Here is a 26,903-nt window from a genome sequence, read left to right on the forward strand (position 1 = left end):
GGAAGGAGAAACAATGTAGTTCCATATATATAGTCCTAATTTTAAAACATTCTCATAGAGGCGTATGTTTCTAAAATTTTTCCAAGCATAGCACATAAAAAGAGGCCTCCCCCCAAATTTTAGATCAATAGTTCAAGTCTAGGACCAATATGGTTCAGAATCTTACGAGTCTAGGTTTGGTGCCACAGTTGAAGTGTAAGGTAACAATGACATGTGGCTGACCAAACAGAGACGGAGATCTTATAGTGACTTAATTATATCTGGATCCACATCATTCTTTCTGGTCTGTTTTCTTGTCCTAGCAGCCAGTTAAGACCATCCTCGGAGACAGGTATGAAAAATAAAGGAGTGTATAAAACCAGGCAGGAAAGCAGAAAATATTGGCACCCTCTAAAGCAAGATCAAGTATCCCACAAGCTTAAAGGAAGTATTAGCCCAAGATTCTAATCACTATGTTAAAAGCATCCTGTTTCACAGATAATGCTAAATGAAACTTTTCCCACTGGGTCTGGGTTGCTAACATTTGCAGAATCTCTCACTAAGTGCTGTTGTTCGTTTTCTCTTGGGCTTCAAGTGCTCAGACCGGGTCCCACTATGTTCATATGACACCCCAGCATCTAATAGCACAGTCTTCTCAATCTATAACAATCTTTCACTTTTAGGGACATCACCAGACAGAAGTAGGCCTTCAAGAAATCTATTATGTTTTAAACTGGAGTTAAAATCAGCTGATCAAAAATTCACCAGGACCCCAAAAGTCTATTTTGATAATGCCACTTACACTGATGAATTTTCAAAATGAATTTTCTGATAGTTGGAGCTAGAGACCCATCATGCCACCTTTATCTCCATTCCCCTCAACTGCCTCACAGAGTTGTAGAAAATGCATATACTTTGCTGTGTTTTGTTTTGTTTTAAGGAATACTCTGGACTGGAAAAAAAAATTGATATAAGAAAGCATATTGACCGCCATCACCTAATAAAACAGATAAGAAATGAACAAGATTGGCAAGGCTCTGAACAACAGTCTTATATCACCTAATGCCATAGACCTCTTTATCACTATCCTAAAAAATGTATCACTCTGAGGTTCATAATATAAATATTTTCCCAAAACAAAAAGCATGAGAGGAATGTTAAAATTATGACTTATGCCTGGTTAATTCCATTCTAGCTGAGTATGGGCTATATCACGTGACTAAAGGGAAATTTTCCTGAAGCAATTTCCTGCATGGTAGGTACACTGAAACAGCTGAGTGGTCATCTGCATAAAACAAAAGTATTACAATAATAATAACAATAGGAAGCCAATCGTGGATGCTTACTACATCTTTCTCAACTCTGAAAAACCTAGTAAGTGGAACAAGGTGTCTTTACCTCATATTTCTAAGTAGAACCTAAGAAAGGACTTCCTCTATCTGGCAGAGCTACATATAAATAAGATGGAGGGTAGTGAGTTTCCCATCCTTAGATGTCTTCAGGAGGGCAAAAGTTAGAGTATCTCTCAAGAGCTGATAATAAAGGAGCCCTGCTTCAGGTGGAGAAGGTGATGTGAACGTTACAGGATTTTCACCAAGGTATTCACTTCAGAGAAGATGGAATTTTCCATAAATTAGGTCACAGGCTGACTTGGCCACCTGCAGTATTTATTTTGTGAACTAAAACCATTACTAATATTATGAAATCACAAAATATCAAGGACAAATAATTTTAAATTGATTAAAGAAGGAAAAGGACGACAGTAATAATCTTCAATTTCCTAAGCACAAGGCTGTGTGAAAGATGCCCTAACAGTCTTGGAAAAGCCTTGACGTGACGTCTACTTTACTGAAGGAAAGACACCTCCAAAAAGTTAAATCACTTGTGTAAGGTCACAGGCTGGTAGGTGGCGGAATGGGAACTGGAGTTAAGTCTGTCTGATTCTACCCTGACGCCATGCCCACTCTTGCCATGAGCCGTTTCCCTCAACCATTTCACACGTGTTGACATCTGTCACCAATAGTAGTTACATTTTTCCAAACTGAACTGTTTCATAGTATCATAACTCTAAATAGCTTAGCTGGGGTTCCTCTTCATTGGTGTTTATCGATTTCGCTACAAAACTCCAAACTGAACACCTTGTAAGCATTTTATAAAAGTAGGCTATAACAATCTAGATAATGCTTTTCAAAACATATCAGGCTATATATAATGTCCTTTTTTTTTTTTAACATTACTAACTCTGAAGTTAGACCTCAGTGCACTTATATATCCCTTTTTCTTTAATCAATAAACTAGAATTTTCAGAAATGTATTACAATTATGGAAGATTTGAACTTGTTTATCAAAGGACTCACAAACCACACTAAGACTAATGATAATGTGTTGATACATTTAGTGTAGTCTGGTATTGCTTAAAAATTAATCAACTCTTTTGAAAATAATTAAAAAAAAACACCAGGTGATCAAAGTCCCTTGTTTTAGAGACAAAGAATTCCCAAAGTCTGACTACCTGAATAAAAAGTACAATAGATTTTCTATCCCAAAATTTTTTTGCAATTTCACTGTTGTAGACTAACAACAATAGGTTACAACCTCATTTTTCAATTGTATTTCTGATTAACACTGCTGTTATTCCAGCAGTGTTAAAAACATACAAGTCAATTCAAGTCGTTCATTCTTGTCAACAACCCACATTGTGAGAGGCACATTTAGGTAGCTTGGGGTAATAGAACTGTCATGGGCTTTGTTGCCACTAGACCCACATGCCAATATAGCTCTGCCACCAACTCTACGACCTAACATCAAATTCTGTCACTGGTGTTTAAATCAAAGTATTTTATTAAACACTGATTTTCTCTCCCTTTTCTATGGCTTGCCATAAAGATGTGTGCATATGTGTTTATATGTGTGTGTCTGTGCATATATATATTTCTATATACACAGAAATACATATATAGCTACAGAGTACAAATACTATAAATGATAAAGATAAGATTTAATATCAAATATAATGCATCTATTCAGTTATTTTTGTTTTCTTTTTTGAGACTTAAGTCAAGCTGATCTAATTACTCTTTATGCTCAAATTTTTTACTTTCTTTTTTTAAAAAAAAAGTTGTTTATTTATTTTGAGGGGCGGGGGGGGGGATGAGCAAAGAAGGGGAAGAGAAAGGGGGAGAGAAAGAATCCCAAGCAGGATCCGTTCTGTCTGCAAGGAGCCCGATGTGGGACTCAAACTCACAAATCGTGAGATCATGACGTGAGCCAAAATCAAGAGTCAGAAACTTAACCAACTGAGCCACCCATCACCCCATCATTTTTTTTTTACTATCTTTATAGTAGTGCATTGTAAACAAATACAGTTAAATCTCGGTTTGTGAGCATAATTTGTTCCAGAAACATGCTTGTATTCCAAAGCACTCGCATATCAAAGAGAATTTCAAGAACCATTGGCTCCGTTATGATCATGTGACATTCGGGACCAGGTACTACTCATATTGCAAGATATTGCTCGATCATCAAGTTAAAATTTATTAGAAATGTTTGCTTGCCTTGCAGAACACTTGCAGAACAAGTTACTCGCAATCCAAGGTTTTGCTGATACCACTAAAATGACATTAGGAACACTCCTTGGAGAATGAAAAGAAGTAGAGGATATGAACATAGAGTAAATATAATAAGAAAGTGAGGAAAACATTTCAGATGGAAAAAATAATAGTCTTAGCAGGAAGCTTCCTAAATGGCACAATCACTGATCAAACTTGAAAAGTTGAAGAACCTGGACGAAGATCTGAGAAGTCAGATTTTCAAAGTCAAATTTCATAACCCTCTGGGATAAAATTTAGGGAACAAATTCTAGAAAAAAAGTGACTAAGAAAAAACCCCCCTAAACTCCACACAAAAAGGCCTCATGACTTCATGATTTTTCTATGAAGAAAAGCAACATAATTAAGGAACAAGAATCTTGCCCACCTTCCATCCTGAATACCCATGCAAACTTGCTAATCTCAATGACACAGTCACTGATGTATGCTCCTTTTTCTTTCTCCCTTTTGTATCGTCTGGCCCTGTATTTGGATTAATACTGGCCCTCCTCTGTATTGGTTTTATATGTTACAAAGTTCATGAAATCAACTTCCCCTTTTCCCCTTTGTTCTTAGGGCCATCACAGGTGGACCTCCAACAAGACCCCTATGTTCCTCAGAGGCTCCTCCTCCTACCCATCCCGTCCCCACCATCATCAGGGATCACTGTAACATAAATGCTCACCTTTCCAATTCTCTTGTTTCACAAATATTGCTTCCTCCAAGAAGCCTTCTAACATCCTTCCAGGCAGAAATCATTGTTCCACCATCCAAGCTCTCACATTTCATCTGGTCTAGTCTTACAACATATAAAACTTTCTGCCTTGTACTTCAGTTCTGCTTTTGCACATCTTATTTCCAGAGCCCTCGGGAGACAAAGGCTATGCCTGATTTCCCTCACTATTTACCACAGCAATCGGTACAGCACTTTACATACCCCAGTGCTTCAAAATGCTTTAACTTGGGATCAGTATTCCTGGAAGCAAAGATTAAGTCAAAAGAATAACACAGTTTCTTCAAAGTTGAAAACTTTGAGGCTGGATTTAGTTAGCAAGAACTCTGACCTCAAAACATGATTATGCACAAGGGCATCATATCAACACCAGGATGTCTTTTTGTTCTTGTTTTATGGTGATTTACTAGCAGAAGGTACTTTCAGATGTGGTCAGCACTATTTTCACAGGTTTAAGGCATGTCTTGACTATCTTCAAAAAATCTGTATTAGAGTTTTAATGAAGTCATGGTTGTCAAGACACTGGCAAGAAGAAGAAGCATTACTTCCCAAGCTGACAGCAGAAAGAAAGAGTACCTCTGCTGCTGCTTTTATTTTGTTTGTCCACGTCTGTCCAGACAGATTTGCAGCAGTATCTTTACATTTTCCCCCGATTTTTTAACTCATCTTTAAATCTTATTTTTTAAAAATTTACTACACCAAAGTGAAAGGACATAAAGTAAAAACAAATCATAATCAAAATGATGTAAAGCAAATAATCAGCACTGAACCGGTGATATTTATATAGAAAATTGAGATAAAAATGGAGATGAACTACAAAAAGCTATTATAAAGAAATATTTTTTAAATTTAAAAACACTTCTGATGGGTTTTTTTTTTTCCACTTCCTACTTTATTCCAAGCCCGCGTCCTTGGATATTCTTTGTAGAAGATCAACTAAATCACACAGGAGAAATAGAGCCAAAAAAATCGGGAAAGACTTGACATATGTATGATTTTCGACTTATGCAAATCAGATACAAAATGTGAAAATGATCAAGGACGATGCCAAACCTTGCCTCTTTCCCCCGATTATGCACACACTGGCTGCCTATATATCTGAGAAAGGAGGCAGAGTGGGAGATGTACCCAACCATGCACACCTGGCATAAGCGGGGACACACAACTAAGGTAAGTGCTGTCAGCTCCCAGAGGGTCACAGCTTAACCAAATCTCAGGAAAGAAGCAATGAGGCCTGTCGGGGTACTGGTTCTCCCAGACTAATTGAACTTGAGAACGTCCATCCATTCTTCATTTTGAAAGGGGCCAGTGTCAGCTGCTGTTTTTGTCCTTCTGTTTCTGGAAATTAAAGGGTATGGGGGCTTTGAGCTTTATCTAGTCTTGTATTGCTCAAACAGCCTGGTGTAGGTGCCCGGGGATAAAACAAGGTTTCAGTCCTTTTTTCCTGCAACCTTCTCAGGTCTCTGAAATCTGCATGTAAACCACAAACATACAGATCTCCCCCTGTCCCATCAAAAAAAAAAAAAAATGACACCTTTCATAGACATGTTCCCAGGGAGGTGACAGGCCTTCAGCCATCAAGTTCTTCTCATAAAAGCAGATGTTCAAATGTCAGCATCTAAAGATCAGCCCTCAAAAACGCTCTTTTCTAAATCCACTATAAATAACTAGAGACTTGTATCTGTTTTTAGTATCAAACATTTGTTTCATTAGATTGAGCTGCATTTACAATCACTGGTCAAATATTCTTAATCCCAGGCACACTGGCTCATAATACATTTTAGATAGACTTTTTAAAAAGTGCATCTGCAGCTAGACTTACTGAAAGAGGCCTGGCAAGAACATGTTTTTGAGGGGACCAAATCCCAAAGCAAAAGTCTTAAGGCAGGAAAATCTTTTCTTGTTTAATTTTTTTAATGTTTATTTATTTTTGAGAGAGAGCGAGACAGAGCACGAGCAGAGGAGGGGCAGAGAGAGAGGGAGACACAGAGTCCGAAGCATGCTCCAGGCTCTGAGCTGTCAGCACAGAGCCACGAAGCACGAGATCATGACCTGAGCTGAAGTCAGACACTTGACCGACTGAACCACCCAGGAGCCCCATTAAGGCAGGAAAATCTTAAGGCTATTTTCTTAATGGTTTGCAATTGTCCTCAAAGACTTCATCTGGCCATTCCCCAAGTCTACAAAAGATAAAATGCCATCATTATTAACCAGATGTGACTATCAGATATTTCAGGAAAGGGGTACCATTTATGGTTTCCAAAGTGTTAACCTCAAGCTTCCAAGACCCTCTGCCCTAAGAGTGAAGATCCCTGTCCGAGATCTCAGGGAGCCTCCAAGTGGTCGGAAGTGAGGAGGAGTCAGGAAGAAGAGACACCAGGAGACAGTATCTCCCAACTGTGTTTCAACCAGGCCTTTCCTGAGCTTATCCGTTTTACCCATTACTTTCTTAGATAACCCCTAGTGATTTCATTTGAAGGAAGAATTCCAAATGTTCTTCTGAAATGCTGAAAACTTCTGTCCTAGATACACTCCCTTGATCATAAGCCCAGCCCACAAGGAAATCACTGAGATAACCCAGGAAAACCATTACCAGTCAGCTCTTCCACTCCCAACTAGTTCCCTCTGATGATAATCCAGGGGAATTAACATAGCAATATTGTTCCAGCAAGTCTAGAGAAATTCAGTTTCCTTATGTTATGAAATACATGAAATAAAGCCTACTAACCAAACAACCCTTTATTTTGGCACATTTATAGACCACAAAATATGATTGTGAGCTGCCACTGCTCACAGGGGAGATTTAATGGTGTTACAGAATAAATGCCAGGGCTCTGTGGAATAAAGAAATCTATTTTCAGCTGAGATTCTCAGCCAGAAGTGTCTTCCCACTAAGAAGTGTGTGAAATTTCAGAAATGTAGAAGCAGAGAGGTAAAGCACGTCAACACCCTCTAGCCAAAGACCACCAGCAGCACATCTGTAGTGGACAAGCTGGGTTTATTACATGTTGCATGGAGGGAGAATGCACACCAGAGGGAACCACGAGCATTTCAGTAAGAGAGCGTTAGAAAGAACCTATTAGCAGGACTCAGGCTTCCGTTGGGTAATTTGGGGGAAGTCTAGAGAAGCGGGGCTTTGTTCTCTATTGAATGCTATCAGAAAGCAGGGGCAATTCAATGACTAAACATCTCAATAGGTCTTACCTATAAGTAGGATAGACTAGAGCAGGAAAAAGCTGTAAATGGTAAAGAATCAGTAGTCACTCATAACTGATCATCTTGCAAAGAACAGGAAAAGGTCACACTAGTCAGGAACAGATATTATTCTTGGCCACACTGGGTAAGAACCAGTGTCAATTCCTTTCTGCAGAAGACTCTGATGCTGATTTCAGAAACCCAGAGAGTAATATATTAGTTACTATGCATATCTATGTCTAGATCGAATTCTAGACATTGGCTTTGGATATGTCACTCAAGGCATTTTTCTGTCCTCTTAAATAACACCTATATTAAAGTACCTTTCCTGTGATCATTTCATATAGTTACCTGGGATAGGTAGACTATACCTTACTATTTCAGTCAAGTATCTGATGTCCAGAGGAGTAAAAACACCTAAGTGTCATTGCTTGCTTTGTAAACTATCTGTGGTGAAGAAACCATTTTCTTTCTCCCAACTGGTCTTGGACTATTTTGTAAAATACAACAAAAATTAATTACTAGAAAAATTAAATGATAAAACACAAAACACAAGCCCCATTTTTATTTTATTATCAGGCCCAATGCAAATATAATAATTGTCAAATTGGTATAAGAGTTTCTATATATATAGTCTCACTTTTGGTATTTCTCTTTTCACAAGCCTGAGTCTGTAGACACACTTTGAGGACCATTGGTTTTTAAATTAAATTAAAGCATTCTTTACTACAAACTAATTCTGAGAGTGAGGCCCATTTCAAACTCACATAGCATGCCACAGGTTACATAAGAGAAAAGAGATGTAAGGCGTTTCACTCAGAAGGCCTTGCTATAGAGCCCCCAATCTTAGTGAAAAATAAATACCTATGGCTGTTTCTTATAGGCAACAGCTTGAAAGGACACATGTAGAAAGTCAGATCACTGGAATGCCATCTAAAATCAACATAACCGAAAGGATTACACTTCTAGTCCAGGTAGAGCTTCAGTAGAGACTTAACTATATACTTGCTGGGCTGGGATTTATCCATTGGTCGATTATAATCAGAGCCTCCCAGGGGTACCTGGGTGGCTCAGTCAGTTAAGCATCCGACTTTGGCTCAGGTCATGATCTCACAGTTCGTGGGTTCAAGCCCCATGTTGGGCTCTGTGCTGTCAGCTCAGAGCCTGGAACCTGCTTTGGATTCTGTCTCCCTCTCTCTCTTCCCCTCCCCCACACACACTCTGTCTCTCTCTGAAAATAATAAACTTTAAAAAAAATATTTTTAAAAAATCAGAGCCTCCCAGGGCAATGGCTTCATAGCCCATCAGGTTAATCCTCAGGCATCTATGTTATCTCAGTATCCCAGCTTCCCTTTCTAAGGTCAAGAAAGGTCAAGCTTAAATCCCTTCCTTGCCAGTTAAAGGGGAAAATGGGCTCAGGAATCAGCCAAGTTTATTTACATTCCCTTCAATTAAACTTCCTACTTCATCTCTGCTAAGGGCTTATCCCATCCAATGCAATCCTGCAATTCTTTGAATTTGTCCCCAGCTCAATAAAGCGGTCCTGGTGTTATCCCTCCAGTCTGGTGATGTGCTCTCCATGACCCTGCTCACTGCTCTTCCTGCCCTCATCTTCACTCCTCCTCCTGGCACATGGCTACTCTGAGCTGGAAACTCTAGAAAAGGCCTCATTTCACATACCCACATCGTCAGCACTGCCTTCTCTGCAGGCCAGACCCACCCTTTTCCTGGATCAAGCTGAAGGTCTGAGCCACTTATCTCTGGCTCAAAACTCTGTCCTATCCATAAACTCTCTCCAGAAGATATTTCCCTTAACTACAATTTTTCAAGTTAAACACGACGCTACTCTGCATACATATGCCAAATATTTTGACACTTAAATTCTATGGCAAATTTGACGTCTTTGAGCTGTAGGATGGTAACCATTATTCCTTTCACCATTTCACAGTGCCTAGAATAGCACTCAGTCCATTACTGGCTCCCACAAATATTATTTAATTAACTGATGGGTCAAATAATGGAACAAATGAATACTTGCAATGTAGTACAGACACGCACTCAACATCCATGTATACATGATGTTTACACTGTATCTTAAAAGTGAGAAATTAAAGAATCCTAATAATTAACATTCATTCCTACTCTATATTTTCCTCTTCCTTATAACAATGTGTTATTGCCCCAGATTCTGTCTCTGTGATTAGATCATTTGACTTGTACAGTAAGAAAAATACTGATTTCTCGATCAGGTTTAAAAATGCTTTCTTTGCCTTTTTACCTTCCTTAAACTGATTTTCAAGCTAATATCCCACATCTCAAATCTCAACTAGGAAAATAAAAAGTACACACTTTTTTATGCTAGAAAACTAAAAAATAACACTGAATTAAGTTTTACACTCAATATATTTTACTTACAAGTATTATAAAACAGTACCTTTTATATAATTTATTTTCTTTTATATCTTAGTAGTACTGAATCAAGCTCTCTCAATGAATTACTTTAAACTTAGTCCTCTAGAAAGTGTTTCTTTATTTCCCAATCAGTGACTTCATAATTCCCATCTATTCAACCTTTGTGTAGAATGAGAAGAATTTGAGAGATTCCTTATGCCTTCAGACCCCAGAATACCACCTAGCACCAAATGTGAGCATTTATATATATAGATCCTAACCTAATGGAATCCAACTTGAAAACATGGACCTGTTCTATTCAGTTTTCTGTGCGGGCTTTTAAAAGCCTACAGAACATCAGGAGGCAGTACAAGACTGTAGAAAAAAAGCCTAAAACAATGACCTAACTAGCATTTGATAAAACATATGTATCATAACTCCTCTGGGTTGGGCCTATGCATAGAACAAACAACAATAGCAAAAAATTAATGGTATTGTTGGAAATCCAGCCAAGGTAAAATAATCACAAGCAGGAACATAAGGAATATTTTGAGAACTCCCAGAAGAGTGACAAAACAAAGGGAATAGATCTGAACTCCCAAGAAACAGCAGCCTGGCCACCATAGATAGAAAAATGGTTGCTTTTTTGAACAAAGACTTGGAGTCAACTGTGGATGGAAGAGGCATAAACACTGACACACTTTTCAAATGGCATCTGGAGATACAAAACAAATAAAAATATTTCACATCTGCGGGGTATGTAAAGAAGGGTCAGTTACTACTGGCCTCAACAACAAAACTGAAGGGTAATATATGGGTATTTTATTTGAAAATAAAGAAAAAACTGATTCAAAGCCGCAATGCAGAAAGAACTACATCTCATGTTTGTAAAGTAATGCTATTTGAACAAATTCTGACAAAGTATCTGCTCATTTCCCATTTTAGCATTCTGTGGGGAAGTGAAAGAATGCATTCAAAATACTTTCTTTAAGAAGATATCCAAAGTTTCCACGTAAGAAGTGAAATACTATCATTTTGAAGGAATCTACATTTCTTTAGAAAATTTTCATAATGCTTTGAAAGAAATAAGGAAATAAAATTCCCCAAAGTAACACAAGTGAAAATATAAGCAAAAAAAAAAAAAAAAAAAAAAGATAAAAACAGGTTATCTTTTGTTTCTTGGAATAATGTTGTCTTCATGTCAAAATTAAGCCAACGTACACATCTTTGACAGTAAAATGCTTTCTAATGCTTCTTCCTGAACTTAAAATATAACAATAAGACTTCCTTTCTACCTCTACCTGCTAAGCCACCCTGAAACCATGCTGCACTCCCTAACACCTGCAAACACACACGCACAAAAGGGAATAAGTCTTACCAGACCATCACAGTTGCTAATGGCAACAGAGGTTCCTGGAATGTCCATGATGTCACCAACATAAGCACAGTTAGTCTGCAAAGGCTCTGTTTTCCAGATTCTTTCTGAAGCATTTCCTGCTTGATGATCATTATTGGGGTTGGTTATATTCCCAGGCACCAGAGAGGTCTCATGCCATTCCACAACAGCCCCAGGAGCTACCAGCTGAGTGTTGCGCTTTAGTCGCAGATGAAAGTCTCTTCCAAATGCTGTGATGTTAAAGAACAATTGCTCAGAGTTGGAAGACACGTCCCTCGTTGACCTCTTTTTGTGATTTGCAGAAAGAATATGGGAGAGATAGTGTCCTTCAAAATCTGTGCTGACTGGAGTCACCAGCTCATACTCTCTCTGTCTCTTTAATTTTGGTAAATCTGTAGGGTGAAAAATAGAATTGTAGAAGCCTGTGCAACAAGAGAACACAGGAGGACAAAACATAGGCATAAAGTGCCCACCTCACAAGACTGTACCTCAACTTGCAAAATATATATGTTCCCGAACCATCTCCTAAGTATGAAATTTTGGGAACTTAAATCATTTCTCAAATATATTTCTGTAACTCTGTGTTCAATGAATCATTTTATTTTAAAAAATGTATTACAATGTGAATATTCATATCACATTACATGTTTGAGGATATAATAAGTTTCCATAAACTATATCTGGCTTGCTTATAATCAAGACATGCTCCCAATTAATTTATTACAGGCACAACTGACACCTGCTACAAATGTTTAACAAACTTGTTATTATGTAGAGGAAATTTTTTGATTGTTTTATTTTTTCCCTTTAAGACTCCTAGAAGTATTACTGATTAAAATAGCAACCTTATGTTGCATTTACCATGGGCCTATACTTTATACACTGTAGTTTATGGTGCTGTCGTTTACACATATTTTTTCCACCATTAACAACCCTAACAATCACACTTCACAGGTGAGGAAACTGAGATTCAGGAAGTATGTGTCCAAGGTCAAGCAACTGTGAAGCTCAGATATGAATCCAAGTTATACTCCAAAGCCCATACACTCATTCTGCTACATTTGAGTTGTGCTCCATAAATCACAGAACATTTTTAGAAAATGAGAAGAATGGGTAAAAAAAGTAGAAATCATAATCTATAAATTGAATATGGAGATGCGGGTTAGTTAAGAGCAAATGGCATTGTCATTTTGCACCATATTCCTTATGTGGGACAGATACTTGTTTTTTGTTTTTGTTTTTGTTTTTTAATTTTTTTAACGCTTATTTATTTTTGAGAGAAAGAGAGAGAGACAGAGCACTAGCGGGGGAGGGGTAGAGTGAGAGGGAGACTCAGAATCCAAAGCAAGATCCAGGCTCTGAGCTGTCAGCATAGAGCCTGATGCGGGGCTTGAATTCACCAACTGTGATATCATGACCTGAGCTGAAGTCGGAGGTTTAAATGACTGAGCCACCCAGGTGCTCCAATACTCATTTTAATATGGATGTGTATTTGGGGCCTACCTTACTTACAGCATAAGTGACCACCTACATGTTAAGCTTAATTTCACAATTAATTGCCCTAGTTTAGCCAAATGTGTTATGACTGCTAAAATGAAAACATCCTTGAGAAAGATAGCACATTGAATAAACCACTTATCCCTTACTAGAAATGATTCTGAAGCAAAAGACCATGGATACTGGAAGACAAAATGAGGAGGACAAAGATTTTCGAGAAAAGAAGGCAAGCAAAATCTGATAACAGAAGTTAAAAAGCTCCCCACCTTCATGATTCTAGCCTAAAACCAGTCTTGCAGTGTGTAAAAGTACCCTGAAAAAAATGATATGATCCACACATACTTCTCACCTAGAGGAATTGCGTGTATGTCATCCAATAAATGAAAGTGTAATGCCTCATAACTGAACCTACAACCTATGATCTGAAAGTATCCTTACAGAATATTTTCATTGTTTTCCTGCATTTGAAATACTTCAAACAATGTATAAAATACCAGAAGACAAATGAAGGTATTTTGCAACTTGGAAATTCTTTGAGTGCATGTTTGTTATCATTATGCCATTTATAGTGACCAATGTATTTAAACAAAATATCCTTCTTTATCAAGTGCACAGATCAAATGACCCTGCTGTAAATATTTACTAGGCAGAGGAGTGAGGACTGTCATATCACAGAGTAAAGTGAAGGCCGACTCCAATACTGGCAGCGACAGCACACGATTCCTGTTTCGTAGGCTCTATCACAGCCGAAGACTTGCGTGAGGCATCAGCGTAAGCACAGACCCAAAGATGTGGCCTCTCTTACAGCCAAATCCATGGGGAATACTTTTGTCGCTTCTGGTTTATAGAAAGAACTCTAAATTTTATGGAATAGACTCAAGCATCACAGGAGCAGAGTGATGGAGGGGACGGTTTCCACAGTAAGCGATGAATCAGGCTCTTGGATGGGGACTGACAAAGCCTGTCCCAAATTTAAGTTTCAATTCCTTAAGGACGAGAAACTTCCCCATTCAGCTTGCTAATTCCAATGTCATCTAATACAAGATTTTGTACATGCCAGGGTCTCCTGTCGGTAGGATCTGTTTAACATGTATTAAGTTAGTGATGCAGGTCACCAGAGAGCCTTTGCTTTGTCTGTGCTGCGACACTCCAACTCACAAGACAAACTACCCAAGGCCCAGGGGTGTCTGGCTGCACAAGTAATCCCAGTTATAACTCGTTCTCTAACCATGTGTTTACTCTTTCAAGGGAAGGAGATTTCCCATCTCCACTGAAGGGAATTCACACAACCAAAGTCTAGACAATATACTGATGCCTGGATTAAGTGACCGGACCACTAGAAAATTTAGGGAGAATTCAAGGAGACTCCTCCACACCCACGAGGACACGCAGAGCCGCAGGCTTACGGCAAACCATGCATCCCAGACTCTCTGGGACAGTTCCATTTTTCCACTGTCAGACAGTATGCTCTGCATTTTTATTCAAAATAAAGACGGCCTATTTCTTTAGAGCCTTGTCTTCTCTGATGCTAAGTGACAAATCATTCCAAACATGCATACATAAGACACACTGCTGAAATTAAACCTGCCATGGGTAATCCTCCAGTTGGGAAGTAAGGTAACCAAGGGAAAAGATGCACTCAGTAAACCCTCAGGCCACCATCCCCCTGGACAGTAGCTGGCAGAACTGACAAAGGAGCTACCAGGCTACCTGCCTTTATTGGCAGGATAAATACTGGGCACTGCGCTTTATGCTCAAGACTCTCCCATCCCTCATTCTCACAACAATCACAGTAGGTAGATGTTATTATCCCTGGGTTACAAATGAGAAAGCAAGCCCGGAAGGCTTGACACGTAGCAAGCAAGAAGCCGAAGGAAAATTTCAATTATGATCATTCTGACTGAAGACCATGCTCCTGTGCTCTTACTCACTTCAGAATAGATGGAACATCTTGCTGCTGATTTCTAATTTAAGATCTGACTTATAAAGGAAACCCACCACACGAATGACAACGTCTTGTCTACTCGCAGCCAGCCAACCAATTTTTCCTCCAGCGTAGCTTCAAACATTTCTGTAAAAGGCTCTCAAATCCTCCGTCTTTGGGAGAAAAAAGGGGGCGGGGGGTGAGGAAAGCTCAGAGCTATCAAAAGTATTTTAATCTCTGATTATAATTACACAAGCAAATTAAATTATATCCAGTGTCAATTTACTATAATTAGAAATGACACACTTCATAGGTCCAAATACTTCCACAAAGCAGCACAGCCTATGGTTAAGGAAGGAACCACACTGTCGGGAAGCAAGTTAAGTCAAAACAAAGAACTTTGCTTTCTCTTAGGCTCAGTGTCCTCAGGTGTTACCTGGAGACTAGTAATAGTTCCAACTTCACAGACTTAGAAAGAGGTTTAAATGAGATTATGCGATTATGCAGAAGATGCAATACATATTAGCTACTGTTAAATGTAAGTTGGCTACGCATTAAAATATTGCCCATGTGCAATTTTAAAATGTGAAACTATACAACTGTCAGCAGAGATGGCTAAGGGCCACAGCAATAGGTATGTAAAGGTTTTCGTGGGCCATAAATTCTACAAGCACAAATGGGCAGAGCCACTATAAAGCCACACTGTGGTCACTAGGTACCCAAGCAGCACTCAGATGCAGTGAACCTTCCCCAACCGCCTGGTGTCTACACACACATGGTCCACCTCCCTCCAGGTGCTGTGGATGAGCTGTCTGTGATCTTACCCAGGAGCAAATCCTCCAGTTGTGCACCATATCCTAGTCCCTCTGGCCTTTGCAAAAACAATTTCTGCAACTGTCCTCTCTTCTTTCCTCATCAGTTTCCCCACTTCACTAGATCATTCCCACCATCAAACTAGTAAGCTGCCATCCTATCTCCCATCTTTAATAAAAACCCTCTTGACGCCACAGTCCTCTCTCGCTGATACCCCATCACTTCACTACCCTTCATAGCAAAACACTTGAAATGACTGACTACAACAGATGTCTCCAAGTCCTGTCTTCCCATTCCTGCTCTTCCTTAAGCCTGACCCAATTAGGCTCTAGAGGTCACTAGCGACCCCATCTTGCTGAAACCAATGGCCAAGACTCTATCTCCTTACGTGCCGTATCAGCAGATTCTGACCCAGCTCATCTCTCTTTCCTTCTTGAAGTATGTTCTTTCTTTAGCTTCCAGGACATCTTCTGGCTCTCCTCTTTCCTCAGTGGTCTCCCCTCCATCCTCCATGACTGGCTTAACACCACAGTGCTGCAGGACCTGGTCCATGGACTCCTCTCTTCTGCATCTACCCTCCCATGCATGGTGAATTCATCCCATCCCATGGGTTTGAGAGTGCCTTCACAATCCTTCATCTCCAGCTCCGGCTTCATCCATGGGACCCTCTGTTGTCAACTCCATTGCCTATGGATCCTCTCCATGTAGACATTCCCTAAGCATCTCAACTTAATATTTCCAAAAGTAAACTTCCTATCTCTCTCCTCCCAAATCAATAATTGGCAACTCTATCCTCCCAGCTACTCAGAACAAAAACTTGACTAAACTATCCTTAGCTCTTATCACCTCACAAAACAAATCTTTCAACAAATTCTAATGACTCAGCCTTCGAGATGTCTCCAAACACTGACCATAGCTCACCACCACCCCTGCTACCACCCCAGTCCAAGCCAGTGGTCTCAGTTTTGAATGTGCCGCATACCTGTTCTCCTTGCTTCCACTCCTCCTCCCCTTTATAAACTATCCTCAAAATAGAGCTAGAGTCATTGAAGTGGCAAGACAAGGCACTCTTCTCAAAATCCAACCCAAAGTAAAATGGGTTTTACTCTGTCCCACAGCCTGACACTGAGAATTCTCACATCTCAAGGTTACTCACTGTGCTTACTTTCCCCTGGGATCTCCTCCCGAGGTGACCTGAATGACTCACCTGTCCGTTCCTTCAGGTTTTTGCTTTAATGTGGCCCTCTCAGTAAGGTGTGTCCTGTCTATCCCCTTAGCCATTTTACTTTTCTTCACAAAACTTGTCAGTATCTGACATCCTATACTTGTTTTCATGTTTACTTATTTATTGTTTCTCCCACTAACATATAAGCTTCAGGAGGGTACAGATTTTTACCTGTTCTCTTTACTATTGCTCTCCAGTGCCTAAAATAGAGCCTGAGGTCACTCAATAAATACCTGTGAATGAATGAATGAGAGCCAAGTTTGAGCCTGAGGGTGTACCTAAAATTAGAATGTACCATCTTTCATCTTTTCCCCAAATAGTAATTTACCACCAAGCAAAGACAGCCAACTACACAAGTTGTCATATACTTCTATAGCCAGAATTTTGCTTGCACACATTGTATCTATTTCTCACAACTCTTGCTGACCAGTAAATCAAACATTTCATAGTATCTAGGTCTTATATTTAACCTACTAAGGACCAAAAAGTAGATCTAACCATTAAAACCGACCTCCTGGAGTGCAGACACAGAGACCTTCATACTTAGAAGCAAACAGCAGGAAATCAGTCCCACTCCGCAATCCCTTTAGATAGTCACAGAATATCTCTTCAGGTCAAAAAAAAAAAAAAAAAGACCTTGAAAATCATCTCATCTTTGCCTCTTTCTTACAATAAAGGCATCTCAAGTAGATTGATTTTTTTTTTTTTTTTTTTTTTTTTTTTTAAGTTAGAGGTGGAATGCCTTTAACCTGCTCCTGTTCTCTGTGAAGAGAGATCTTTCTCTGACTCTTCTGGGCCTCTCCATCCCTTGCCTCACCCTTCTCCCCACCCATGCCCCTACCCCACCCCCTCGCCCCAACTCCCCCACCCCACTTCCTGCCTCATGAAGAAGAGTGATGTATATGATTGATAAGTCTCGGAAAATAAGAAGTTTGCAAAGCTCAGAGAGAGACTCCCTCCTCATTCTTCTTCTGGTAAGGATCCTGATAGGAGACACATTGTCTTCCACCTCAGCAGGGGTGAGCCCTACCCTAGCCCAGGGGGTCTGACACACCCCACCCAGGGAGCACACTTCCTATCAAAGTGAGAGCCTCCTGTTCCCCCAGCCTTATTTGCAAAAGATATTTTTACTATATCTTTGTATTTGCTATTTCTAACCTGTTCCCTCAAGCCAGTAAGAGGGGTATGTTTACATTCGGGATCTCCTCAGAAACTCTAACTACCTTTAAGAAAAAGTGTTGTCACGTCTTCACTGGATTACTAATCGTAACACTAACAATTCTTCTTGTCAGAAAATTAATTCTCTAAATTCCTCATTTGAGAGTTTAACTTGATGCCTTCTTCCTCTTTGTGCTGAATGAAAAAGACACATTCTGGTGTGTGTGTGTGTGTGTGTGTGTGTGTGTGTGTGTGTGTGATAGTTGTATAGTCTGTACACACGTACAAATATTAAACAACCTACAAAGTATTTCAGGAGGCAATCTGTGTTTCATATGCCTGAAGACCTTTTAACTGATCAGACTTTCTATTTTAATGTCAACCACGTTAGAATTTTCTAATCGTTTCAAAATTTTTATCATTTCTGAGACTTTGGACACTTTTAACACGTGTCTGTGTTTCAGCCAAGTATTTGCACATAATGGGCAAATAGTAAATATAGGTTAAAAAAAAAAAGAGGCACTTCCCTCAAACTGAAACTTAAACATATCAGTTCTCTGTCTAGAATAATGTGTTGTCCCCTCTCTGCACCCCTAAAATATCTAAGCCAAATTTCTCATTTTCACCTAAATAGTCAGCTTGCCTTCCTGACTTCACTGTTTCTGTTCATGATGTGGTGAGTCTCGGAAAGCCCTAGGCTAGAACACTGACTTTATTTCAACTCTCCCCTTACCCCCAGCCCCATTTAATATCATTCTAGTCCTCATGATTTCTTCTTAGAAATTGCTCTCAAACTAATCCCATCTCTTCCAATCACTTTAAGTCCTCCTTGCTATACACTGCAAACCAACAAGGTACCGAATCCAAAGTCCCTGACATAATTTCTCACTACCAAATATTATATCAATTGTACCAAAATAGTGTCTCAATTACTGCCAGGAAAACTATTTTAAAGTCCCACATTTAAAAGGCTTAAATTCTACTACTTACTACCTTTGTGATTTTGGTCACTTAAGACTTTCATGTCAGTGCTCATCTGTAAAATGAGGATAACAGCATCCCATTCATAGATTCATCAAAATTAAATGGCCTAGGGGCGCCTAGGGTGGCTCAATGGGTTAAGAGGCTGACTTCAACTCAGGTGATGATCTCATGGGTCCTGAATTCAAGCCCCCGTCAGGCTTTGGCTCTGACAAAGAGCCTGGAGCCTGCTTCAGATTCTGTGTCTCCCTCTCTCTCTGCCCCTCCCCTGCTTGTGTTCTGTCTCTATCAAAAATAAACAAACATTTAAAAAAATTGTTTTTCAATTAAATGGCCTAATCCAGAGTGGCTCAGTCAACATTAGGTATTAATATTGCTATGTTGTTCTCTCTCAATAGTTTCAATGCCCATCATTACATCAGGATAAAACAGATTCAGAAAATTGATAGCTTTTTTCCATATTAGACATGAAAATTGCTGTAAAGACTTCTACTAATGAAATCCTCTCACTTCACAAAATAAGAAGCTGAAACTTGAAGACGGGGTAACAGAACCCAAATCCAAACTGAAGTGTCATTGAAGGCCCTCTGTGCTCTGTCCCTAACTTCTTTGCAATATCATCTCCTGTATTAGCCTATTGAAATATTCTAATGAGCTCACTATACCCAACTTAATCATGCCTGCCTATAAAGTCCTACCCAACTGTTCGCCCCCAGGGAAAGGACTGCGGCTTTCTCTCTATCTATACAAATCCAACCTGGCCCACAGGGCCTATCTCAAGGCCCATCTCTCCCAGGAAACCTTCCCTGCTATCTTGTCCAGAGTACAGACTGATGGTCTAAGTGTCTTAGATCTCATTGTCATGCTTTGTCTGGATAAAAGTTACAAAAATCTCTATGGGTGAAAAGTTATATGCTTACGTCATGTCCTTTCAGAGATTTTTAAGTTCCCTGGGGCACAGGTGTGGCATCTTAACTATGCTTAAATGTCCCCAGCATACAACAGTCTTTGGAGGAAAAAAAAAAAAAAATCAATGGCTATTTTTGGGAAGGTGGATTCTTGAGAGGGAGTGCTTTCACTGTATGCCATTGTGTCTGTGATCTGGGATCATCTTAATACCTTCATGTATTCAGTCACAGAAGCTCACAACTGAGGACAGGCAGCTTGGTATCTGTCTATGTGTTGTGGAATGATACCCAAACATCTCCTAGAGATTACTAAAGGCCCCTAGCACATTTCAAAGACCACACTATAGAACAGTAAGAGAACAAAAGCGTTCAGTAGCACAATCAACATTACAAAACCTCAAGTGACTACAGTACAAAGCTCGCCCATATCACACCAATCTTTAGCTAATCTAATTAAGCCCAAGCTACAACTGGTACACAAAATATTGGAGTACTTGTGGTTGATGCAATGTGGTTTGAGTTCCCAAGCAAGGAAGGGAGGAGGGAGGGTATGATGGTTGAGTACTAAAGGTCTGGAGTTGGAAAGCACTGTGTTTGAATTCTCATTTCAAGCTGATGCACATTTTGCCATCTGCCAGCAAATTATGAAAATTAAGGCTGACAGGTTGTCAAATGAGGGTAATAACTGGGCTCAAATAAGGTGGTAAGGTACATAAAAGGCTTATACCAGCTATTAAGATTTTAATAGATGAAAAATTAACTGATGTTATTATCACTGTGACCATCACCATCTAGCTAGAGCTATGGAAGTTGTAAGTGAACTGAACATTCTTTCCACCTGCCAGTACCTCTCAGGCCTCACTCACCTCTATTCCCGCCCCAGTCTGGTGTTTCTGATACGGTTAGAAGGAATCTCCAAGCTCCATGTCAACCGAGGGCCTGAAGTTCAGGCAAGCTGTAAGAACCCATACTCTATTACCCTACCCAGATGCTGAGATTCTCTCCCAAGAACTGGTTGATTACTATAAAGAGACAGTTCACACAGGCAATTTCCTTTTTCAGGTATAAACTTTCAGTATGCAACAATCTGGCCACAAGAATGAAATCGAATAAGCATTTTCAAGATCTGCTAAAGAAGCAGCTCCAACAACAACATTTCCAAATCCTGAGCTGCGGGTAGGAAAATGACTTTCATCAGAAATGACAGGAGCCAGCTGCTCCAGAAAAGATGTGAGCAGGGTGATGAGTGGACGTTAAAGAGGGCACCACACACTGAAGGGCTTCCCAAGGCTGTAAACACAAACAGAGAAGGGGACCCATCTTCATTCAAAGGCAACTAAAAGTTAGTTGTGACACATGCTAAACTTCTGAATACAGCCAAATTCTTTTCCTCACTTCATCTCCTCTAGGCTCTTATCACCGCAAGCCGGAGAAACTCTGAGTCTTTTATTTTCGTTGCAAACCTACTTTCACAGTCAAACATTTTTCATCAAGCTATTGGAGGGGAGAAAAAAAAAAAGCTTGCTTTTTTTTTTTTACTCATTAAGAAAGAACAAATAGTTGTGAACTTAAAAATTCTCATTTTTTTAAAAATCTGGCTTTTTCATAAACATTTGTTGCAATTGCACAATGTTTATGCTCAAGAGAGTCACTTAGGAAAGAACAGCACATTCTTTGGTGTTCCAGAACATGACACCAGGTAAGAGAAGATCTTTGAAGAAAAAAAAAAAAGTGAAAAAAAATGTTTTAAAGAAAAATGTCCAAGTATTTTCTTTGTTTGCTACATGTTAAAAGGATCAAATAATCAATAACAGAATAACAAATAGAGGAGTCTTTTGGTTTTTGTGTTTTTTTAATGTGAGGCCCCAATGCCAAAATGTTAACATTCTGATCTTAGCTTTAAAGAAGGACGTCTACCGGTTATATTTATCATCACTGGAAGTTTCACAGACTCAAGAGCTGTATTAGACATTCTATACATTAATATTTCTCATACGTCTCACAATTTTTTGATAGATAATACCTTGAAAGACTAATATTGAGCCTAGAATTTAAAGCCAGGAAAATGAGCATTTGTCCCCAGGGCCAAAAGCTTAGGAAAATATGACAGATAAGAAACGTGAATAGCATTTTAAAGGTTTTCCCTGAAGCTTCCTTGTGGTGATTATATTTTCCAAATCTAAAGTCGTCTGGCTCACAGTATGACAAAGGTATGAGAAAACTGGGACAGTCCACTTGGCCACTCTAGTAGCTTCCTATTGCTGTTGTAACAAACTGCCACAAACTCGGCCACTTGAAACACAGTTCTGGAGGTCAGGAGTTATCCTACAGTTATCTACAGTTCTCCTACAGTTATCCTACAGTTCTGGAGGTCAGGAGTCTGCAATAGGTCACATGGGTGTTCACAGGGCTGCATTTCTTCAAGAACCACTGGAAATAATCTGTTTCCTTGACTTTTTCCAGCTTCCAGAGGTCACCTGCATTCCCTGGCATATGGTTCCCTTCCTTCATCTTCAAAGCCAAAAACATCAGGCCAAGTCTGTCTTTTGCTGCCATCTCTCTAGTTTTGTCTCTATGGTCTCCCTCTTCCACTTCTCAGGACACCCCCCAATAATCCAGGATAGTCTCCCTATTTAAAGGCCAACTGGAGCACCTGGGTGGCTCAGTCAGTCACGAATCTGACTCTTGATTTTAGGCTTAGGTCATGATCTCCTGGTTCATGAGATCCAGCCCACATCCAGCTCTGTGGTGACAGCGTGGAGGCTTCTTGGGATTCTCTCTTTCCTCTCTCTCTGCCCCTCCCCTGCCCACATGCTTGCTTGCGCTCTCTCTCCCACTCTCAAAATATTTAAATATAAATAAGCATTAAAAAATAAATAAATAAATAAATAAATAAATAAATAAAGGCCAATTGATTAGCAACTTTAATTTTATCTGCAAACTGAATTCCTCTTGCCATGTAACATAACATATTCACAGGTCCAGGGATTCAGATGTAGTCCTATTGTGGTGGGGAGGGGGAAGCATTATTCTACCTACCACAGCCATCAGATCCCATGCACTGTGCTGGGAGGCCCTTACATGTGTTCTCCTTGGCATCCATCCTCCTTTTTCTTTAACTACAACCCAGTATTCCCTCAGGTAACCAACCCACATTCCACTCTCAGTCCCTATAAGTCAAGAGTAAAATGTCCCAATTCAGGCCAATCAGGGCACTGCATCCCCTGACCATAGAGAATCATTCAAAGTCAAGTAGCCAATAAAAGCCCCTCCAGGAATTTTTGCTGAAGCTGTCAAAAAACAAGTGTTCTGTGGGACGCCTGGGTGGCTCAGTCAGTTAAGTGCCCAACTTCAATTCGGGTTATGATCCCACAGTCTGTGAGTTCAAGCCCTGCATCAGCTCTGTGCTGACAGCTCAGAGCCTGGAGCCTGCTTCGGATTCTGTGTCTCCCTCCCTCTCTGCTCCTCCCCCACTCATGCTCTGTCTCTCTCTGTCTCTCAAAAAATAAATAATCATTAAAAAAAAAAAAAGTGCTCTGCTTACTGGGGTAAAAGGTAGAATGACAGCCCAGAGATGCTAGTGACAGTCTTTGCCACAACCTGAGGCACCACCAATCATATCCCGATAAAGAAATAAAGCCAAAGCAGGAAAATGAGAAAGAAGAGTAGAGGGAGGAAAAGGAGGGATTTCTGACATTATTTGAGCCCTCGGTTCAGCTCTACCTGACTTTGATTACCTGATCAATTTTGTGTTCCTTAACCAGTGTCAACTGGGTTCCTGTTATTTCCATCCAAAGGAGTCATGATTAATATAGGAACTTTCTCTCAATGAAATGAAAAGGACTTTTAACAAACAAGGTGAAAAGAAGAAAGAATTGTGTCTTGCATACATGAAATATAGTTGGTACAGAATCCATATGGAATAACTGTTTTTGTACCATTCATTCCTTACCCAACTCCTCCCTCCACTGCCATATTCCAACGAATTAAGCAACACTATATTGAGTTACCAACATTAAGATAATACATGAAAATAGAACTCTCAAAGAGCTGTCACATGGTGAGTTGAGTGGTTGGAGTTTACAAGTCCTTGACACAGTAAATTAAGGTTCCTGGAAATTCATGGTGGTAGGCAGACCTATCAAAAATGTACGGGTTAGAAAGAGGTGGCTCTCATTGAGCAAAAGTGTTTTAAAAAGCACAAGACTAAGATATAGTACTAATAATAGCTATTGTTCTAACTTGCTTACCACGTGCCAGCATTTTATGAATCCTTTATAATTCTATGAAGTAAGCAGTAGTAATATGCCTATGTTACGTAGAAGAAAGTGATGCCTTGAGAAGTTAAAGTCATCAGCTAGAAAGAAGTAGAATCAGGCTTTTAAACCAGAGTGAACAGAGTCTGTGCCCCTGACCATTTGATAGAAGCAAGGCAATGAATACTAATAGGTCCTCTCCTGGATATGCTGGTTATGTTTTAGATTAAGGAATGGACTTTACATGAAAAAGAGGTATTTTTACATATAAAAGAATGAGAACTCAAACTCATATGAATAATGACTTCAATCATTCTTTTTAATTTGTATGCATACATATGTAAAAATATAAGTACTAAATATGAAGAAAATTTGTAGGAAATGGGATTTAACATCTAAGATCCCAGTATTTGAAGATTCATGTATTTAATCCTGTTACTTCCTACAAGTTTCCTAAATGTTATTTTTGGTTTACCAGTCACTTCAAAAACAAGATAGACTGTTTCATGCTGTTCACAATTTATTCTAAATTCCATAAAGATTCATCATGCTAAATTTGTGGCAATCATTTTTATAAACAAGAAACTGACATTACCACAAAATCTCTCCTAAGGATTTACAGTTAGTCAGCAAAATCATATAAACATATTGGGAAAATTATGATGGATAAATTACATGTGGGAACAAAGATTCCTAAACTAGGAAACTCTTCCCATGTTTTACTAACCATTCGAAAGAATATACAGCTCTCAAATTCTATGAGGTAGATGAATCTTGTCATAGTACTAATAAAATTTACAAAACATTTTTATAATTGCTCTTAAACCATGAACCAGGGTACTTGATAACTAGAAAAATAATTCATTGCATTTTTCAAGAGATGGCATAACCAAATATTTAAAAACTACATTCAGATTTAAGAAGAGCAGACCCAAAACTAATTTAAAATGGACATTTTAAAAAATCAATGCTTCCCTATACTACCAGTAAGAGTTCAGGTCCTACAAACTTCAAAAGCCATCTGCCAACACATATCATGTTAATTTGGTTTTACTCAGCCAGCAGCTTCTAGAGCTTTCTCCTAAAGTAGTCATTTGAAAAGCAAGCTGTGTGGCAACATTCATTACAAGAAAATAGGTATTAATAAGTACATAAATTAAGGTTTATTAGGATAATGAGATTAAAATGATGTTCATAAGGATTTTGTAGTGATGTGGAAAATTTCACTAAAATACCAAACAAAACAAAAACAGGTATACAAAAATAACCTACACAACATGTGTATTAAATGATGACTGGGTAACGGGTGCCTGGGTGGCTCAGTCAGTTAAGCATCTGACTTCGGGTCAGGTCATGATCTCACAATTTGTGAGTTCAAGTCCCACCTCCGGCTCTGTACTGACAGCTTGGAGCCTGCTTCCGATTCTGTGTCTCCCTCTCTCTCTGCCCCTCCCCTGTCTCGTGCTGTCTCTCTCTGCCTCTCAAAAATAAATAAACAAGTAAAAAAAATAAATAAATGATGACTGGGTAAGAACGTGCTAAATTGGTATTTAAGATGATTGTCAAAAATCTGGGGTATACAGAAAAATTAAAGAAGACAGTTATAATGGGCACATGTAAAACATCTATGTTCAGAAAGAAAACTAATTAAAAAGAATAATTAAACAATTTGTAACAATAGCAGCAGCACAGTTTAGGAGTAAAAGCTGATATCTATGGGAGCAACATGAAAAAGAAGCTTCCCAAAATTCTGGCATTAGTGTTCCACCTAAGTCATCACTGTTACTATATTCAATCCAAGTAGCGTAACCAAACTCTTCATATTGAAATCACTCATGATTTTACCAGGCAATTTGGCATCGTCCCTAATGGATTTCCAAGGTAATCTGGGTTGGCTCCCCGCAAGCAAAGAATGCTTAGAGATAATCATCCTGGAAGCAGAAGTGACCATGGGGATTTCTTAATATTTCTGAGCAATATTGTGATTATTTGGTACAATGGCAAGAAAAAACAGTGAAAGTAAGGGGAAGAAGTATTTCAGCTAAACAGCAATAATAATTTGCGGGTACTAAATTAACATGCTACACTTCATAACCTCTTCATCTACAAAGCTTAAAACATTTAATATTACCCATTTTGATGCTTAGTGGAGGGGTGGAAGCTAAATCAATAAAGTCAAGTGCACAATCTTTAGTTGCAAGAAAGAACAATGGCTAAATGGGTAGCTATTCTAAATTTTACAAAAGATCCCTTTAAATCCCTTTAAGTCACACTTTTTAGTATTGCTGCTGGCACACTGGGTTCATCGATTTTAAGCTTAGGTTATCTTATTTCCCCTGATGCCTGGAACAAGGCAAATGATCTCAAGTAGACATTAGTGCAAAGTTAGTGGGCATTCCAAACCTGTACGTGATTCAGTTCAATTTGGCAAATCTTAACGAACAGATGAGAGACCAATAAACCCAGGTCCCTGAGCTTTGTGGAGTGCAATGAGAAGTTACAAGGAGTCTTGATAACATTGAATAATTAATTGGATAGCCATTATGACCATCAGCATTTTCTTGAGAACCAATTAAACCTGGAGAGGGGCACAGAACAAGAGCACTTAAGAAAATTTAGAACACAGGTGAATCCCAATATAATGCCCTGCTCACCAGATCTATGCATTGAATAACAAGTATTTGAGGACCCACAGGGCACCAAGCCCAATTTTATACACTGGGGATACAGCAATCATCAAGACAAACTGTTTGCTCTCATGAGGTCTACACTAGTAGAAATGCCCACTACGAGCCAAGGACTAGGCGAAGTGACTCACACTAAACCTTGAAAACCAAATAAATACCTGCAAATGATGAAA

At 39.2% G+C, this 26,903-nt stretch overlaps 1 protein-coding gene across 1 annotated transcript in view; it reads right to left on the reverse strand.

Annotated features, from left to right (window-relative positions):
- The window catches only part of ADAMTS3 (ADAM metallopeptidase with thrombospondin type 1 motif 3), a 262,254-nt gene that overhangs the window by 229,524 nt on the left and 5,827 nt on the right, over nt 1-26,903 (reverse strand). The window contains exon 3 of the mRNA XM_047092005.1: nt 11,264-11,673. Coding sequence (XP_046947961.1) covers nt 11,264-11,673 — 410 coding nt within the window. The remainder of the gene's footprint in view (nt 1-11,263; nt 11,674-26,903) is intronic.

The sequence above is a fragment of the Lynx rufus genome, unplaced genomic scaffold, assembly GCF_022079265.1.
Source record: "Lynx rufus isolate CCGP_SWC_20201006 ecotype Redwood Valley unplaced genomic scaffold, mLynRuf1.p SCAF_3, whole genome shotgun sequence".
Classification (NCBI taxonomy): Eukaryota; Metazoa; Chordata; class Mammalia; order Carnivora; family Felidae; genus Lynx; species Lynx rufus.